The sequence below is a fragment of the Rhinolophus hipposideros genome (genome assembly GCF_964194185.1).
Source record: "Rhinolophus hipposideros genome assembly, chromosome: X".
Taxonomy (NCBI): Eukaryota; Metazoa; Chordata; class Mammalia; order Chiroptera; family Rhinolophidae; genus Rhinolophus; species Rhinolophus hipposideros.
In genome coordinates, this window is record NC_138046.1 from 103,129,676 (window position 1) to 103,151,114 (window position 21,439).

Below are 21,439 nucleotides of genomic sequence, written 5' to 3' on the forward strand. Positions count from 1 at the left end.
AGAGGAGAACATGAGGGTTAGCTGGAGTTGTCAACAAAGACTTCGTAATGTGAGATTCTGATCATAAAAAATAAAAAGGATTAGAATAGGTGACGATACTTAAGTCTGAGGAACAGCTTGGACAAATTCACTTTGTAGAGAATGAAGGCATATTGAGTATTGTATGAAGAGACTGGCTAGTCTGAGATAACATGCACATTTGGGGTAAGTAGTGGAAAATAATATTTTTCTAAGTAGAGTAGATACAAATTCAGGTATTTAGAAACAGTCCTATGATGTTTCTCAACCTTTCTCTTCTCCTCATCCCAACCACACCTATCTCATTACACATAACAGTAGTGATACTCACATATCCGCTTGGGGGTATGCACGTTACAGGCTATGACATACGTAAAAATGAGTGAACTAGGTTGCAAGATTGCCAAATTCCAGCGTACTAGTTCTGAGTGCGTCCTTTCTCTCTCAGAAAAGCATATCAGAATGTAAGTACTGTTACATTGGCAACTTTTATCTGCTCTGAAAACGAATAAACCATTTCAAAAATTCAGGTTTTTTTTTTATTTTTTGTCTGTGACACAACCCATTTTTAAATAATGATGATACCATTGTTTGGCAACACGGAAAGTAGAAATCAGCTCTAAGGTACAGGAATGGGAGGTTTGAAGATATTTGATCAGAGTAATGAGACAATGATCAACATTTTAGAGTTTCTCAACATAGGGACTGGAGATAACAGATTTCCCAGTCCCTGGGAAATTGAAAGGTTTCTCAACTGTCTGAGCACACCAAGTGTTGCCTGTGAATCAAATAAGTGATGTGGCTCCCATATGTATAGTAAATATTTTCAGAGTGATATGAATGCTACTGCAATGAATGCAAAATCATTAAAATATTACTGAGTTCAGCTTAAGTTGATTTTTGTCAATATTTTTCTCAATCTATGCATACTAGATATATGATCATTATGCAGCGGATTATAACATGTTTGAGATTTCGAAGGCATGCTCATAATATTGTAAACTGCCGGCAGAGTAAAAAGATTACTGAATTGGGAATTCAGAGGCCTGGGATCGGGTTCTCATTTGGTCTCTTGCCAACTAGAGGCTGGGAGTCATGAACAGATCGTTCAACACTTTGGGCTTGGTTTCCTTAATTGTTAAATGATGGGGTTCTCCCAAATAAGGCAGATTTTGAGAATACTACCAGGAATAGCATCTATCATTTGAGGTATTTACAATAAGTAAGCTTTTCTGGAAATCTTTTCAAATTTTTATAACATGTATTTACATGACATTGAAAATTAAGTTACTGATAACTTATTTTTATAGAATAATTTACTTGCTCATTCATATGATTGGGTTATAGTTGAATCTGATTAAATAAGCCCCAAAAGATTATCCCTGAAAATAGATGAATGAAACAGCCCTGACTTGTTATTGTTTTACCTGTTAAAGTTACCCAATCGTGATAACCTCAGGCCCCCATTGTCAATAATGAAGATTATTATCTATTTCAGCAATACTGTCTCTGAATGCATCAGTCCATACGTCCTTTCATTCCATTTTTTAAATTAGTTTATTGGGGTGACAATTGTTAGTAAAGTTATATAGATTTCAGGTGTACAATTCTGTATTATATCATCTATATATCACATTGTGTGTTCACCACCCAGAGTCAGTTCTCCTTCCGTCAACATATATTTGATCCCCCTTACCCTCATCTACCACCTCCTCCCCCATTACCCTCTGGTAACCACTAAACTATTGTCTGTGTCTATGAGTTTTTGTTTCTTCATTTGTTTGTCTTGTTCTTTTGTTGTTTTCAGTTTTATATACCACATATCAGTGAAATCTATGGTTCTTGGCTGTTTCTGTCTGACTTATTTCGCTTAGCATTATAATCTCAAGATCCATCCATGTTGTCACAAATGGTACTATTTCATATTTTCTTATGCCACAATAGTATTCCATATGTATATATATAACCAAAGTGTCCTTCGATAGATGATTGGATAAAGAAGATGTGCTATTTATACACAATGGAATACTTTCATTCCATTTTTACATCAAATTGGGAACATCAGTCTTCAAACAGTAAATTGTCCCTAGTTTTTCTTTGGGAATTGACCATTCTGCCTAGCCGTTTGCTTCTGTTCATGTTCTTATACACCACAAAAAGTATTCTTTGTGTATTAAATTCATAGAAATTAACATTTTGTTAATAAGAATAGCTATTGAAATATAAGATAGTCATGCCTTTGAAGTAGGACAAAAGTTGGAAAAACAACTTTGGTGACTTTTTTTTTATTCTTTCTACCATATGACAGGGCAAAAATGAAGAATTTTACCAATTTGAAAATGTATTTCCTCAAAAAATGCATAATTCTTTTCTTTCTGTTTTCTCTAGTTTGATAAACCCTCGATAGGAGTTAATGTTGTCTCAGTTAGGTTTACTTTATTTCTTTCATGTGATTTACTTTGACGTAACAAGCTAGAGATTCTGTAACATATAACTTAATATATAAAAATATGCCCCTTCCATGCCTTTTTGTCCTAAAACAATGAAGTAAAATTATTTTTCAATATTTGATTGGCTTTGTTTTGTTCTGTAGCTTAGGATATTCTTTTAAGCCTGTAAGCCCCTGCTGTTATGCCCTTCTAATTCCTGATGTTTGGATATTTTGCAAGTATGTGCATGTTTTTTAGAACATGTGTGACCAAATGAAAATAAAGCAGGGACTGTAAACATAAATAAATGAATGAATAAATGAATGAATGAATGAATAAATAAATACATAAATAAATAAATAGTGTAGAGTGTAATTTTAACAGTAAGTAAATATATTTTACTTCTAGTTCTTACCAAAATATTTTGGGATAAAGGAAATGTCAATTTTAAGGATTAGTATCTTTCTCCTAATTAAAAAGAAAACAATGTGGTTTTCTATTGTGGACTGTGTAATTCACTTTACCTTAGAATATTTGAATCTTAAATATAGCTTTATTTCATTGAAAAGTTTATATTCAAGAAATGTTTTAAAATACAAGATTTGATGTCATTCCATATCTTTTATGTAAAATATTGCCATCATGGAAAAAACACCAATATTACTATGGTTTAAATATGATTTACTGATTTAAAAATTAGCATTAACCCTCATCTGATGAAATTTCCTGTTCTTAAGCAGTATAAATAAAAGGTTCAAAAGGAACCAACTCCACAACAGGACAGCTTCACAGATCTTTTTAAATAAGCAAAGTAAGCTCTGTTCCTATTTCAGAAACCATAAACTGTAGACTCACAGCTTTCCCAAGCTATCTTTACACTCTTAATCTGAGACACATTCATCAAAAAGATTAAGACAATGAGATTCACGTCCCAAGCAATAGCAAGTATGTGCGTGAAAACTGTCACGCTATCGCTCCTGGGAGTGTTGCCATTTCAGTAGCATGATTTATCACCATTGAACAGTATGTTCTTATTTGTGATTACCTCTTCTACTTTCAAAAGGACTTGAAGATGGTTTGGTGGACATGGTTTAAAGAAACAAATACCATAATTTTATTTTTATGCTTTGTAACAAGCAATTTTCCCTATGTAATTGTTACTTGTTTTCTACCTTTGATTTGGGGTTCCTATTGTATAGTTGGTAGTTACTGCACTTGTGGGCCTGGTGTGCTTTCTTACAAGTTAAATGAAAACATGAATTGATTTTGATGTAGCTGCTTTCACTACTTCAGTTAGTGTTTGCCATACTTGCAGTTCAAAATGTGTTTACTGATCCAGAATTTCAAAAGCTAAGTTTAGCCCAGCACAATCACTTAAAACGAACACAAGATAGTGGTTACATTTCCAATGTCATTATGAAGACAGAGTTCAAGACTTCAGTGTTTGAATTTGTCAAGTTCTTTGGCATTTTAGCTATACGATGTGTTCACATTTCACTTAAGAAACAGCCACTCAGATGATAAATTTAAACTCAAGTATAACCAAAGAGTATAAAATGTTTTATAAGCCCTTAAGCAATACACATGCTACCATTTCTCTGCATGTTTTTTTGTCATTTTCCAGAGCATTCAATTGAAGATTGAATTATACAGCATGCAATACCAATAAATAAATAATTTTAAATAATATTATTCCAGGACGGAATGGCTGGAAGCATTATGTTACTTTTATATATTACAAACAAAACAATTTTGTACATAGACCAATGGGATGGCGTCTTAGATTGGATTCCTTGGAAGCATTCTCTTGAGGCAAAAAGCTGCATACAGGTTTATTGGGAAGTATTCTTGGTAGATCCACCTGCAAGGAAGTGAAGGAGGCAGTACAGGCATACCTCGGAGAAATTACGGGGTTGGTTCCAGACCACAACAATAAAGCGAGTCATAATCTTTATGCAGACGAAGGGTCTTGCTTTCAATTTGTAAAAAACACAACATCTGTGAAGTACAAGGAAGCAAAGCACAATAAAACAAGGTATGTGTCGTGCAGGAGACCCTGCTCGCTGCACCACGTGTCGTGTGGGGCGGCAGGCGGGGTCTCAGCTCCCGCTCCCCACATAAGAACGGAGGATATGGTGAGGCCAGAAAGGAACACCCACAGAGCCATAGGTAGGGGAGTCATACCAATGTATTGTCGCTGGCGGCTGGGCTGGAGGAACAGGAAGCAGGAGCCACACTGTCCGCAACCTGCTGTCCACTTCTCTGCAATCTGCAACCCGCACTCCTCTGTGCTAACTGCAATCCGTGCTTGCCAGCCCAGCCACCATCTTCTTGCTAGCCCCCATTCTTTCTGCTAGCGCAGCCACAGCAGTTATATTAGTGGCCAATGGCTTATGGGTTACAGCTGGCGGCCAACTAGCCACAGCTGATGGCCATCTGATTACAACTGATGGCCATTTACTCCCCGAGCCAGAGCCTTTCTATGTGAGGCCGAGAGCCTGGAAACTGCTTTTTGGGGCTTTGTCCCCACAGTATGCTTTTATTGAGCAGAGGAAGAGGCTGACCCACGATGCAGTTGCTACTGTATCCTCAGCCAATCTTACAGTGAGCATTGGAGCTGGGTTCCTCTTTCAGAGTTGTCTTCAATTGAGGCAGGTGAACTGGGACTTGATATCCTTGCTCTGACTGAGAGCAAGACCTGGCAGAGATGCAGCTGTAATCCATTTGCAGTCATTATTAATAGTCTCTGGGGTGTGGGTCCATCAACTCCAGGAGAGAACCTCAATGGAGGGCCACAGCATGTACTGCAGATAGGTACTGGCGTAGTCTACTTGCCACACAAAGGTTATAAAGAGAAGGAAGATTAATAACGGAAAATCAATTGGTTGTTTTTCTCTGGGCCTTCCTATATCAGAACCACTGTTATTTATAGAATAATCTTTATTCTGGTATTCAAAGATCTCTTTTAAATCTCCTTAACCCGGATGGGAAAAGTCCACATTTTTCCTGGTCCATGCAGTCTTCCCTCCTACTTTTTTTTTTCAGTTGTGTAAAAAATTACAAATCACATAACATGAAATTTACTATCTTAACCATTTTAAAATGTACAGTACAGTAGCATTAACTATATGGATATTATTGTGTAACATATATCTAGAAACTTTTCATCTTGCAAAATCGATGATGTTTTCCATTGGAAATTTCCATCTAATTTACTAGATTGTGATCTTGGAAAAGCATCTTAATGTATCCAAAGCTTAGTTTCCTCTCCTACAAATTGGTAGTAATGATGCTTTCCCTGCCCATACTGGAGTGTTAGAGTGAGGAGTCCATGCATAAAAATACTAAAAAGACACTTTTTCACTATTCAAAGTTCTTTGCGAGTATAAGGTTTTATTATAAATTCAGAGCAAAATAATCTACACTTTAAGATTTAATATTGCTTCATTTATGTTGGAGCTAATGATTCCTCAGTCTTTGTTCTGCCTGATGAAACTCTAGATTGATCTCTGATGAATCAGTCCCTCTCCCTCTGCACATACAAGTTGTGATCAAAAAACATGGTAAATGTTTAAATGAAAATATTTATTACAGTAAAAAGCACATTGCCATTAATCCTCCTCAAAATACTCCCTCTCACTTCGAACACACTTATCCCATCGTTCTTGCCACTTTCTGAAGCAGTTCTGGAAGTCGTCTTTCGTGAGTGTCTTTAGTTGCGCTGTCATGCCTGCCTCAGTGTCCTGAATCGATTCAAAAGGTTTTTCCTTTCATGGCCATTTTGACTTTGGGGAAGAGCCAGAAGTCACATGATGCCAGATCCGGTGAATAAGGTGGATGAGGGCACACATGCTTTTATTTGACAGAAACTGCCGTATACCAGAAGTGATATATGACACGGAGCATTGTCATGATGGAGGATGAAGTAAAGACACTCACGAAAGAGGACTTCCAGAACTGCTTCAGAAAGTGGCAAGAATGATGGGATAAGTGTGTTCACAGCTTGGGGGAGTATTTTGAGGGGGATTAATGGTGGTGTGTCTTTTACTGTAATAAATTTTATTTAAACATTCACCGTATTTTTCGATCACACCTCGTATGCCTCAACAACTCTGCTGAATATACTGTACTTCATTCTGGTCTTGATAACAACAGCAGCAAATGTTGGTTGAGGCCCTACTATGTGTCAGTCATTGCACTGGGTTTGGTAAGGATGAAAAACATGAATCATTACTTACCTCAAGTAGCTTATCACATCTCATGGGTGAGGCTTGTGAGGGCCTAGAGCACATATGACAACTTTAAAAACTCATTGCTAGTTATTTTGCTACTTAGAGTAAAAATGTAACTTACCCAAACAAATATGAGATTCATTTAGACTGAATTCTGTAGAGAGCCCTGCTTATCTGGTTTTGCTCATGCTTGACTGCAGAATCTTATCTCTGAGATTCAGGTAGGAGCAATTCTATTCAAAGCAAACAAACAAAAAACAGATTGGAGTATTTAATTCAGGAACTTTTAAGGTGCTAAAAATTTTGGTAGAATAGCGGTGCATTTTCTGTAATTAGAAAAGTATGATGTTCTCTAGCAGGTTATACCCAAGTGGATACATAGATTTTATTCTCATACGAATTTGGGAATTGGTGATTATCCTTCATCAATAATATGGTGTTTGTTAGGGGCTAGTGTAGCTTTTCTTCACTTCTCTGCTGCACTGGGCTACTTGCTTCACGGCTCTCATTATTACATTCTCTACTTTGTTCATTTGCAAAGTTGTAAGTGCACTGACAATGAATTTCTACTAAAGACATTGCTTTTCAAATATCCTGTAAAATGCTGGTTCTCTGATTTACAGGCATGATAGAATGACTACAGGCATCTTCAATTCTCTGTCTTTCACAGTTGAACTTGAAGACCGTTTCTCTCCTACCTGTATTCCCTTTGCGGGATCATCGTTTTTGTTATTTCTGGAGCAATGGCAGGGGCATTTTAAATCCTGTTCTGGATACAGGTCTTTAATACATAAAAATGACTGTTATATCAGTTATCCATTACTGTGTAACAAGCTACTCCCGAATATACTGGCTTAAAATATGAATATTTTACTTAGCTCATAATTTGGAGAGTCGGCTTTGGGCTTATCTAGGACGTTCTTTTGCTGGTCTCAGCCGGTTTCATTCATGCATGCCTGGTCAGTTGGTAGTTGGCCTCACTCATATGTCTGGCACGTGTTGGTTACTGGATGAGGCAATGGGTCTGACAAAGACCTCTTTCCTATCCTTTCATAGGCTAGTATAGTTCACATAGTAGTGAAAGTGTTCCAAGTATAGCTCAGTGCTCAAGCATTTCTCAAGCCTTTGCTTATGTCATGTTCACTAATATTCCATTGGCCAAAACAAGTCACTTGGCCAATCCATATTCAAGGAGTGGAGAAATAAATACCCCATGGTTCTTGATGGGAAGATCTGAAATGTCCTATTACAAGGGTGTAGATTCAGAAAGGGAAAGAATTTGTGGACACTTACTCTCTAACCAGAGATGCTTTCATTTTTATCACCAAGACATTTCCTGTGTAATATTATTCAGTATTCCCTGGCAGCTATGGCTTCTGGTGTTTACTGTTTCTGCCCAATATCATGTGGATAAGAGAAGCATTTAACAATTGCACTTGACCTATACATCTGAAATACAAGAGCTCACAAGCTTGGATAGGCATAAAGGATGTCCAGTACAAATGCTAAACAAGTATAATATAAACCACACACACACACACACACGGGGTGGAGGAGGGAGAAGAGAGAGAGAGAGATAGAGAGAGAACAGTGATTCTCAACCAGAGGCAATTTTACCCCCTGGAAGGACATTTGATAATGTCTGGAAACATATTTGATTGTCATAATTGGGAAGGTGCTATGGCCAAGGATACTGATAAACATCCTATAATGCACAGGACAGCCACTTACACCAAAGAATTATCCATGCCAAAATGTCAGTAGTGCTGAGGTTGAGAAACCCTGCTTTTTATTGAGTTCATGTGGGATGAATTCATATAATGTGAGTTATAGAAGGGCACTTTGAAGGTGCAAACTAAGAAAGGAAAAGACAATGATGATTTCTATCTCCAAATTAGTGAAGGAAGGATGCATGTTTGGGTGAAGTCATATTGCAGATACTACTCAAGAATAATATTTACTTGAGGAAAGAAGTAGGATGCACTTGATTATTATAATCCATCTTTTTACAGCTAGTTCAAGGTGATTTTCTCTGCCAAATTAGATTAGGTATTATATGTATTTTGTGGGTACCATATGTTGTAAACTATAGCTCTTGGAGTCAAAAGTATTTGAGTGATTAATAATTCATGCATATTGAGTAGGACGTGTAGGCAAAGTATCTAATGATCAGATCATTCTTAGAAATATGTGTAGAGGTTAAGCACATACTCTGGGCATTTTCACTTGTTAATGTGAGATTCTGAGCAAATTGTTTTACTTTTTGGTAAAATGTAAATAATCCCTATCCTGAAAATTGTTTGGTAAAAATTAAGGAACAAGGGCTTATACATATCTTTGCCTAGCACATGGAAAACCCTGAGTAAATGATGGTGGTGATGGTAGTGTTTGTGGTAATCTCTCTTCCTTCCAAGTAGCAACAAATATTTCTTTTTTGGATTATTTCTTTTTAAATGTGTATTGGAGAATATTGGGGAACAGTGTGTTTTTCCAGGACCCATCAGCTCAAAGTCAAGTCATTGTTTTCACTCTAGTTGTGGAGGGCGCAACTCACTGGCCCATGTGGGGATCGAACCAGTGACGTTGGTGTTATGAATGAACACTGTGCTCTAACCATGGAGCCAACAAGCCGCCCTTGGATTATATTCTTAATAGCAGGAAATAGTCAATTAAAAAGTAACAAAGTAGTGTCACTGAGCTTTAAAAGTCTACAGCTCCCATACCTAACAATTTTTGTTTCTAAAACCCAGAAATACAGTTAGTTATCATGAACCATTGAGGTCCAATTCCCCAGGCCTTGCCTATGTATAGCACAAGCCCTTATTGTGCTTAAATATGAATAATTGATGATATTTGAGTCACATATTTTGTTTTGTCTTTAGAATTATGAGAAAGAATATAGACAAAAATCAATGTTTATGTTTTCATAACATTTGTTTCTAATTTTCCACCTGTACCTACAAATAACAAACATTTAGAGGGAAGAAGCGAGGTTCTTCCTTGCCAACATACAATAGGTTTTTCTTTCTGAGTCCCTATATTATGATTTCTATTTTTGTTACCAAGTACTTTCTAATATTTACATATTTCATTAAGCTACATGCTATCCTTTCAAATATTCAAAAAGAAAATTATTCCCAAAAGTTGCTTACATAGAGAATAGTTATTTTATCTATTGGTTGTATGGAAGGGGCTAAACAATCTTTCCTGTAACTAATAGTATTAAGTAATAATGCAGTTTGACCATACATACAGAATGGTACCTTTTAGATATTTTTGTTAGTGTGAGTACAATAATGTATCATCTTGCCTGATTTTTTAAGTATAAAAGTAAAGAAAATGTTACCTACATTCATGCAAGATAGAAATATAATATGTGCTTCTTGCTTTCTTATCAACCAAAGGAGACTTGTGAATTACAGAAAACCACATGTGAATACTTCAAAGGAAGTAATCCAAACACATTGTGTGTATGTGTTTTTAAAAGATTTAGTAGCTCCTTTAAAGCTCTAAGTAAAGCTCTTAGTCTGACTAATCATGTACCCCTGAAACCAATTAAATTTTCAGACTAGAGAAATGTTCTTTAAACACTTTTGGAAAAAAAAAAAGAGATTTCCCTCCTAAAGCCAACACCTTTTAATTAACAAAATACTCAGAGCAAAGATGTGGTTTGTAATAGTATATTATACCTACTGTTATTCATGCTACTATTCTGGTGTGCCAAACTCAATTCATTTCAGCTATTTTGAGCTTGACTTTCTCTCTGCTTAACTATGAAAGGAAAAATACAGTTTTTAGTAGAGTTATTTTAATTTTCTAATGAATGCATGAGAAAGATATTATGTTATAACCACCAGTAGTCAGACTCTACAGGATGAGGAGGGGATATTATATATATATATATATATATAAACAAACACATATATATGATGTATGTACGTATCTATTTGGCTTAATTGTATATGTTGTAATACATGTGGTTCTGGCATGAACTAATTAAGCAGGAAAGATGCCAGTGTCTACTGCTGGAGGGACATTTAATAGTGTAACACCATAAGGACTATTTTCCATCATGACCCCATGAAGGAAGAGATAACGTCAACAGACTTGAGACAAATAATCTTGGTCTCCATGGTGGTTAGAGAGGCTGAGATCTGAAGAAGCATTTCTAGGGACAACTTCTTATTATCCGAGTGGCTCAAGGCAAGGGGTGGGTGTGTAGGCAAGTATAATAGACTAGACTGTGAGGGCATTAAATGGGACATGGAGAAAAGGACCCCTGCTGGCTGGAGGGGAAGCCATTTCCCATGCTCTTCAGGGAGAAGAACCAGGAGACCTATCCCAGAACACCATGTCTAAGATTCTGTGTAATACGAAGTTTATGTATCCTATAACTCCTTACCTGATAGGATTATGGGTTGAAAGACCTCTGAGCAAATCCCCTTTTCCGTCTTCTAAATTATGATTAACAGAAAACTCCCCTGAAACAAATATCTCCCCCGACCATTAGAGTAAAGATTCTGTTCTGCAGTCTGAGCAAAACTACTGAAACTGTCCCCTTACAGGTCTGACCAGTCCGCACTTTACCTAATGAGGTGTTTTGCTTATGTTTCTGGTAACATGACACAGTGGAAAGAAAGGACCCCATTTTTTTATTTTTAAATAAAAGTACAGGCACCTGAAAATGCAGTATGAATCAATATGATATACATAATAAAATAAGATAAATGCTCTCAGGACCTCAAAATTTCTCCTTTGAAACACCTTGCTTATTAAAAAAATATATGTAAGAAAAAATATATACATGCATGGACCTAACAGTAAGTCTTTTTAGGAAAAATGAAATAATAGTGTTCAAGATGAAATTGGCCCTAATAAAATGTGTGAAGTAGATGGAGATTAGTCTCTTTCCACTTTATGTTACAGCACTTTTTTCTACTCTTGGAGACCCAAAGTTTCTGAGTTTAGAATCCAGCTCTCCGTTACTTTCAGATACCTTTTAGCCACATACAGAAAGAAGAAAAGATCTAATGATGGTGCAATATTTTGTTCTTCCTAGTGATTATTAGATTTCAGTAATAAAATGTTAAAAACTTCAAAGTGTTTAGGACCCAAAAGAATGGTGTAATTCTATGCCTTATGGAGACTTTTTAATTACAAATTTTCCTGGACCTTCAAAAAACACAGAAAGCTAGAGTTGAGATTTAAAGAGAAATGAGATTTTTGTTTTGCGAAAGGAGAGAAGTATAGAGCATATGGAAGGGCACAAAGGTGTGAAATGGCCCGTGCTAATTAGAGACTGCTGAATACAGACTGAGCTGAGCGAAGCATGGGAAGAATGGAAGGCAGTGAGGCGCCATGCTAATTTAGAAAATGGGTAACCAGTAAACAGTGAGCAGCAAAAAGAAAATAAGAAGGAAAAAAAAATACCCAGCATACCTACAAGCTGTCAGAACAATGCTAGGGTGTAACTTACATATATCAATTCATAAAATACTCAATTCCATGAGATGGTACTGTTTTCTTCATTGTGCAGGTGAACACTTTGAGGCTCAGAAAAGTTCAGTTGACAAGCATGTTATAATATCTTATCTCAAGATGTCTGTAATCTTGTCCAAGGTTGTATGTCTAGGAAATGGTAAGGCCAACTATCTGTGAGGGAAGGAGTATTATAATTGACGTTTTCCAGAGGAGTACATGGAGATTCAGAGAGGTTGAGTAACCTGTCCAGGGTTACACAGCTAAGAAATGGCAGAGCAAGAATTTAAATTCCACAGTCTAGTCCTAGATAGTCTGTTTTACATTTTCCTTTTTGATCTAACATCCTTCCCCGCCCCCCTTGATAGAAAAGTGGGGAGCAAAAGAATTCATTGGTTCTATTTTCTCTCTTTAATATTTGACCTTCCATTGTCTGCCCAAAGCAGTGGCTCTTCCTCAATTATCTTCTGTTGTTGTTCTAAAAATAGCTAAAATGACCTAAACAGCAAGAACCTAAGCATGTTCTGTGTTCTTATCTTTAAGAAACAATCCTTTGAGGCTGTTATCTTTTAGCACTCACCCTGGGTAACAGGTCTTTAGGTTTATTGAAAAAGCTTACTGTGCATAAACTTTTCATTTAGTTGCATTCATTTATCTAGGGGGTCATCAGTTGAGCACCTACTGTATTTGCAAGACCTGTGTGATTTGCAGGGGATAGAGCAGTGAGCAAGAGGGACACAGTTTCCCCTCCCTTTCCCACCAGCATTGAGATGTTTTCAGATCTTGCGTGCTAGAGGAGAAAAGACCAGCAATGAATGGCCTGACCAGTCCATAAGTGAGATCATCTGCCCACGACTGCACATGTAGCTGCATGGCTCGACCTCTCAACCCTCCTCTCAATATCTTTCAATTGACTTTGTACTTGGTGATACTTCTTCCTTTTTTCTCACTGCAGAATTTTGTGATCTCACCCCAATGTCATTTGTTTATGCTTTTTAGTCATCTTGACTCATTCTCTGTTTTTCAGTCTCTGGCCCTAGCCTTTCTTTTCAATAGACTTCTTCTTCTTTTTTTTTTTTTTAATGTGCTTTCCAGAACACAGTTGAAGTCTGATAATTCTCTGCATTCTTATCCTTCACTGTACTGAAATTTGAGATGACACAATCATTTCCACTTCATTAAATGCTTCTTTTTTTGGTCAGAAGTAAGTGTGGAGAAAAAAAAAAATCTCACTCCTGCTGTCTTTTGACGGTCAAATTTTCAACAAGCAAAGTTTTTTAAAAAAACAACATTTTCCAACACTTCTCAGAACTTTGAAATCCTCCCAAATGGCCATATGTTGCTTTGGTTATCTATTGTGTATCTTTTTAAGAATAATTTGGTCATATTTTCTACTTAGCCAGGCATTCTTGGAATTTAGCTCTCTTTTCATCCTCACCCATTCATCCTCCCCAGGGATTCAGGTCCTCACTTGGAATCCCTTTTAAGATTTCTAGATGTTGTTGGCTCCCGTGTTTCTCTGACTGTTGGATCACAAGATGCGATTTCTGCTTCAGATTGTTTCATTCTTTCTAGAAATAGCCTCAGAGTGGTGAGATAGCTTTAAGGAACAATTTCCTCTTTATCTCCTCAGTATTATTGTCTTTCAGTTATTACTTCTTGGCATTAGTCTTTTAACTCTGACACCTCACTTTTTTTTTTCATGCTGCCTTGTTCAAAATTATTTCTTTCATCCATAGGAACCACTTGTTGTCCCTGAGAAGCTTGAGACAAGGCATCCCTCCATTCCTCTCATCATCTTCAACAACAAAAACCAAAAACAAACAAAAAAAAAACCACCTTGAAAGTGCAGAAAGCAATACAACTATGAAAAGGAATTATAGCCACCTCAGAATGGAATGCTAACATGGCACATTTTTCTCATGTACCTGGAACACTTCCCTTGTTGCCCATGCCTCTCTGGTCTCCCACTGAGATGTTGTCTTTTGCAGCTTTCCCTCAAAGCTTCTTTTCTGCACTGTATAGTCAGTCCACTATTTCTTTGCTACTGGTCTATTGGATATATTAGGCTCCAGAAACCATTGCTTATAAACAGAGGCATTTTCTACCCGTCATCACTCCCCTTTGATAACCCAGCTTTTGTTGGTATTATCAATTCACACCAGCAAGTTCAGCCCCCTTCAGTAAGTATAGGGCCACAAATAGACCTTTGACTGAATTTTCCTCAGATATTTCACATATTTCTACCCCTGATCTATAACTTCTCACCATATTTGCTCATCCTTTGTTTCTTATTTATCAGGTGTTTATAAAAATAGTAATACCCAACATCATTACCTACTAATGTCAGGAACTATGCTAATATTGTTGTTGTGATTTTTCTGGCATTGTTCTATGTATATTTCTTGTATTAGTCATTGAATCTACACAACTGCCCCTGTGACGTTTACCCTATTTTTATCCCTCCTTTACTGAGGAGAAAAATGAGGTTAAGTAACTTAACCAAGGTCACAGACTTTCTAAGGCAGAGAGCAGGATTCTCTCCCAAGTGCTTTTACTCCGGAACTTCAGATCTTAAACATTACCACGGGCTATCTTACACTACAGTGTTCAATGTTATTAATATTAATTTAATATTTCTTAATGACCTTGAAACAGCTTATCATATCCAAATAGAAAAACTCTGATTTTCCAAAACTGATGTAGCTTGGGTTTTCCTCACTGCTGGCCACTTTATTACCGGTCTGAAAGAAAAGGAAAAAAATATGGTAAACTGCTCCCAATATAAAACACAGAGCAAAGAATGGAACATTTCATTGGCTTTGATTTCCCTAGAGTCCACCTCCAAAGTAATTTACTTCCTATTCAAGAAAATCGTTAAGTCAGAAATAAGATCTTATCCAATCTTTCCTTTTGCTTTTTTTTTTCCTTGCATGAAAAAAAATAAGTAAAAATTACTCACCTGACAAGGTCTGAATGCTCTTTTCATTTTTTAACCAGTTCCATAATCTATATAATTGTTCTTGACAAAGACTATTTAAATTAAATTAATTGTCCAGCCATGAGAATAAGCAAAATCATTTTGAAAGATTGTGTATTACTGAAATGTGTATTAATGCGTACTAGTGAATAGTCTGAGTCTTTGAATTTTCTATCATGTAGTACTATGTAAAGTATCCACATTCTTAGGAAAAAATACATAATGCCATAAGTAATACTTTGGTTCAAATCATTGCCCTTCAATTAAAGTTGTTTTATTGTTACTGAAATTGTCTGACTACTCTCCCTAGGACTTCCAATACTATGTTGACTAAGAATGATAGCAGGGAGCAACCCTGTCTTGTTCCTGATTTTAGAGGGAAGGTTTTCAGTTTTTTACCATTAAGTATAATATTAGCACAATGGAATATTACTCTGCCATAAGAAAAGATGAAATACTGCCATTTGCGATAACATGGATGGATCTTGAGATTATCATGCTAAGCAAAATAAGTCAGACAGAAAAAGTCAAGAACCATATGACTTCACTGATATGTGGGATATAAAATTGAAAGCAACAAAGGATCAAGACAAACAAACAAAGAAACAAAAACTCACAGACACAGAAAACAGTTTAGTGGCTACCAAAGGGTATGAGGGGCGTGGAAGAAGAGGGAAAAGGGAGTCCAATATATGGTGATGGAAGGAGAACTGACTCTGAGTGGTGAACACACAATGCAATATATAAAGGATGTGTTAATGAAACCTATATAATTTTACTAACCAAGGTCAGACCAATAAACTTAATAAAAATAAATTTTAATAAAAGAAATTGATTTCTTAGCTTGTATTTCTAATTTTTCTCTCTTTTTTTTTGTTTTGTTTTTTGTTTTTTGTTTTTGTCCTTTTTGAAAAAAAAATTTAGCTCCTAGTCAGACTGTTACTCTGGTGACACAACCCGTGGTTACCAAGGAAACTGCCATCTCCAAACTAGAAATGCCATCTTCTTTGCTGTTGGAGGTACCTGCTCTAGCAGATTTCAACCGGGCTTGGACAGAACTTACCGACTGGCTGTCTCTGCTTGATCGAGTTATAAAATCACAGAGAGTGATGGTGGGTGACCTGGAAGACATCAACGAGATGATCATAAAGCAGAAGGTATGGGCAAAAAAGAGAAAAGCTGACAGGGGCTTTTCTTGCGAGTGAAGATTTTTCACAAGTCAATTTACTCTCCTAGACCATTTCCCACCAGTTTTTAGGCAGCTTTTCTCTGTCAGCAAACATACTACTCTCTCTATTCTATTCAGCCCAAGTATGACCAAGGAAACAAATTAATGCAATTATCTAAAACAGCCATAAATTAAAAGGGAATAATAATACAAGGAAAAAAAGCATAAACCTTACAAGTGAAATTGGCTTAATTAAATTCACTAAACAACTGGTATTTTTAAAATCTATTTAATAGCAAAGAAGTAACTCAATTGAGCTGTTTACATTTAAACTGTTTGTTTTGGCACTCTGTAGCCATAATGTATTACAGAATTGAATATAATAACCTGGGAATTAGTTATTTACTCTTCTGAGTTGTCCGTGCCAATTTTCCTAATCTGATGATAAGGATAATTGAAAGTTAGCTATAAATTTTAAAAAAAGAAAAGTAACAAAATTTAATATATTTTAAAATATCTTAGACCTTAATTTTGGTATTTATGCAATGCCGTACTCAAATAAGCATGTTTTTAATACAAAGATTGCATTTCTTAGCCTCGTTTGGTTCCATTCTGCAAAACTCTGACATCAGCTAGAATAGAAACATAAGAATACATTTATATAAATGTGGTTCACCTAGCTAGAACAAATATTCTATATATTTTTATATTTCTGAATTAATAAAAAAGTAATTTTGAAAGATTTACACAGTTCACTTATTTCACCTGTGATGATTTTCAAGGCTTTTCTAAAGAAATAATAAATTATACTGAAGGTATTTAATTGTTAGAGAACTACTTTTTGAAAACAACAAGGAGTAAGGCACACAAATTTCTTTTTAAAATAAATGTCAGAGATTCAGCAGGAGTAAAAAAGAATTTGATAGTAAACAACCTGCATATAAAGTACCCTGAGCTTAGACTCAGAAGACCTTAATTTAGTGGGCTTTCTTTGTCATTTGCAAATGACATGATTGTTGTCAAATCGTTTTCCGGATCTTGCTTTCCTCTTCTGGGTACAGAGCACACAGAATTCACACTCACCATATAGTGATAGATATGTGTGTATATAAAGATATTTAAATATCACACACACACACACACACACACACACAAACACTCACACATATGCTTTGTTTTATTACTGCTTTGTAACAAGAATTAGTCACCATTTTTCAGAAAAAGCTATTGAGGCTCATAATCACGCTCCTAGTAAGTAACAGAGCAAAGCTTCAATTCCAAGTCTGTTTGGTTCCAAATCCTGTGTTCTTACTGCATACACTGCCTACGTTACCAATGGCTACCATTTGGTGAGGTAAAATACATATGCATATGTATATTGTATGTGAAGTCTACATCAGGCACCATGCTAGGCATTTTACACTTGCAGTGTGCTGATACATAGAGAAACAAAAGGTATATTCTTTCATAATATCATGCTGAGTTATACCAGTACTTTGAGGGCTACCATATGTTATGATGGTTAAAGCTAAGACTTTGGAGTTAGACTTTCTGGATTCAAAGCTTGGCTCCACTACTATAGCTGTGTTACACTGGGTAGGTTACTCACCCTCCCTGCACCTGAGTTTATCTATCTGCACACTGGATAATGACACTATCTGCCTTATAGGTTGTCGTGAGGATTAAGTTAGGTAGTACATGAAAAATGCTTCCTACCTCGTTTTGCTTGCTGCAAGTATTCAGCTAATGTTAGTAATGAAAATTAGGTTGTATGACAAACTTTGTGTACATCTGCCTACTCATGGCATTTGTATTGTGCAAACTGTGTTATATGAATATTATTATATGATATTATATGATATTACATGATAATAAGAGTGCATTACCATATCTGTACCCCATTCCGCCATTGACATTACAGCCTCCTATAAAAGGTACTAGATATTAGAATGGGAGAGAAAGTCCACACGCCCTTGGGAAGGGTTTGTGAGCCTTGCCTTTAAGGAAAGCATTGACCTATTCAATAATCTTCAGAGTTCTCCAAATAAATATGTCTTTTCCAGAAAGGGTGACTAATTTAATGCCTCTTGAAAGTGATAGTCTTTAAGTGTAAGTCCAAAATAAATTTAGAAAAGTTCAGATGCCATGTGTAGGGTCACAGAAAGCAAGGATTTATAAATGTCATGTGTGTGGGGGGGTATTCCTTTTCTTGCTAAATAGTGGGGATGTTTTTTCTTGCTTCTTCTGCTCATATTAAAAAATATAAAGACATTGTCAGCTCTAGCCTTTTATAACTACAATCACTAAATGTTCAGTAAGATGACCCTAAATCAACATTAAACAAATGTGTCTGTGTAGAGGGGTACAAAAGAGAAAGGTTAAGTTCGGGGACGTGTTTATTATAATATCAGGAAGTAAATATTTCCTCTGTGGGAGATTTCAAATTAAACAATCCTAATTTTAATATTTGAACTTTGAGAAATATTCTAAAGATTCTAAAAGATTCTAAAGATTCTGTAAAGATTCTAAAAGATCTTTATAAACTGTAAAACACTCAATGCCTATTTATTCATGTGTTTTTAATAAAATTGTATTGAGCTACTACTAAGTGCCTGGCAATACACAGTTGGGCAAGACAGGAATGTACAGATTAAAAAAGGTAAAGAAAAAGGAAAAACAATAATAGCACTATGATGGAAATAAATTTCAGGATAATACCTAGCACATATTTAGCACTGATGATATGCCAATCACTGATCAAGTATGTCTGATGTATTAATGCTCACAACAACACGGTGAGATTGATACTAAAACACAGTGAGGTTAAATGGCTGCCCAAGGTCAAGTAGTGAAGAGACAGGAATGGGATTAGAACCCAAGCAATCTGATTCCAGAGTTCCCACCCTTATCCATCATGGTTTTCTACTACCTGGGCATACTTTGGGTGATACTCTAGGGACGTAGTTCAGGGAGAGGGCACCTAACTAAGCCAGGGAAGAGAACAGATGTCAGGAAAAACTTCTTGAAAAAGATAAAACTTAAGCCAAGCATTAAATAACAAGTTGTAATTAACAGGTCGATAAAAAATGAAAGGAAACAAACTACTTTTCACTAAAGTGGGAAACAATATGGTGTGTTATAGAAGTTGTAATTTTATTGGCTGAAATTAAGGGTATATGCTGAGAAAGAAACTAATGAGGTTGAGTAGAGAAGGGCGGGGCTAAAAATGGGAATCCTTCCTTGCCAGAGTAAGGAGTTTTGATTATGGCCTGCAGGCCGTAACAACCCTCGAACGATTTTAAACAAAGAAGGAAAATCCTCAAATGTAGTTTAATTGTATATAAATTAGGGTTCTTTGGAGGCCAGCAACAGAAAACATCCCCTGATGAAATTAAGTAGAAAGTAAATTTACTGGGATTAGTATGAAGGCAATGGGAAAGGCTTAGAGAAAGAAAAGACACCTGAGCGTGCCTGGCCTGGGTATCTAGTTAGCAGGAAGTACTGCAGGCTCTTTGTGATACTATTTTTTTCTCCATCCTGTGTAACTGTTCACAATTTAAAGCCCTGGAACAGAGAGTCCAGTTGTCCTTGTTTGGGTCACACACCCCATCTTTTAGCGAAAGGAGAGCAAAGAATTTATATTTAAATCCCTCTCCTTCCTAAGCCCCTCACGAGGGAGTAGTAATTTCCCCTGAAGAAACCAGGGTCTGTTGAAAATACAAGAGGGAAAGGATGCTGAGCAGCCAATAAACAATAAATGTCCACTGAACTCAAGCAAGGGTATGTAGAATAGGGTGAAGGACAGAGCAAATACATAAAGGAGATTTGAAGGTGGTGATTATGATCTAAGCAATATGTTTATCTATTCCAACCTTGCATCATGGTGACCTGAAATAAAGACCATTTATATCCCAGTACCTAAATATAAGTTTGTTTAACTCTTGCACATACAGTAATTGATTGGTATTAAATGTAGATTTCTTGATGGATGATGGGAATGAAATGTGATAAGGAAGCCTCGTTTTTAGCAGACATTGGAGTTTGGAAATTATAGCTGTGAAACATCAGAAGTTAGGCAAAATGATATAACAAAACATGATATGACTCTAGGAGAACTTAGCATTGAATTTATGAGATGCAAGCCAAACCTAAGACATGCAATGTCCATTAGACCCAGAAAGGGAATAAGGACATGGCTTTTGGATAGTTAAGTTTTCATAATTCTGTACCTTGAATATGAAATCGCATATTTACATTTACTTTCTGTTCTCCTTTGGCACAAGTTGTTTGATTAAGTTCTTATTTTAGAAAATAGGAGGCTGCTACTATTTTGAAATGAAAATAATTTTTACAAAGTGAATTCCATTAGGCGAACAAATGGAAGTTAAATGGTAATACAATTTTAACTTTTTGAAAGATTGTAAAATGTAGCCATGTAAAAAATTAAGCAACGCAGCTGCTTAATAATAGAGAGTAAAAAAACATCCGATTATATTGCAGAGAAGTAGAGATGTAAACTATGCCAGTTAAGCCTTTAAAAGCAAAACCTGCATAAAGCTCCAAGTTTATTTTCTAAAATTGTGAGTTAATAGCAAGGATTTGTAATTTATAGTTTAATGTCACAGAAATCTGATAACAAAATGTCTTCCATATTTTGCCACATGTGTAAGTAAAATTGCTCTGAAACAAAATTGTTTTGACAGTTACTCACAGTTTTCTTTTAATGACTTAATCTATCAAATAAGGGAGAAATATGTCTAGAGTTTTTCTCTGAAAATGATGATTACCTATGACCCTTAGGGAAGGAAGGAGGGAACAACAGAGGAGGGGTAGAAGGGAGGAAGGAAGGAAGGAGGGGAAGAGGAAGAAGGGAAGAGGAAGAAGGAAGGAAAGAAAGAAAGAAGGAAAAGAGGGAGAGAGGGAGGGGAAAAAGAGGGAGGAAAGGAGAAACGGAAGAAGGACTGGAACGTGGGAGAGAGAGAGAGGTTGGGGAGACAGGGAGGAGGCTGACAAATGTGAGATGTTTGTGGCACTGGAGAACTATGTTGCTGTCAGTACATCTCATACGGTGGCCTTATGATATCATTTTTTATACTACTGGTGTCTGATTGCCCATGGTAAATAAATTCTAATC

At 36.2% G+C, this 21,439-nt stretch overlaps 1 protein-coding gene across 1 annotated transcript in view; it reads left to right on the forward strand.

The window, feature by feature from the left end:
* The window catches only part of DMD (dystrophin), a 2,022,175-nt gene that overhangs the window by 1,349,991 nt on the left and 650,745 nt on the right, over positions 1-21,439 (forward strand). Inside the window, exon 51 of the mRNA XM_081043053.1 lies at positions 16,062-16,294. Within this exon, the coding sequence (XP_080899179.1) occupies positions 16,062-16,294 (233 nt within the window). The remainder of the gene's footprint in view (positions 1-16,061; positions 16,295-21,439) is intronic.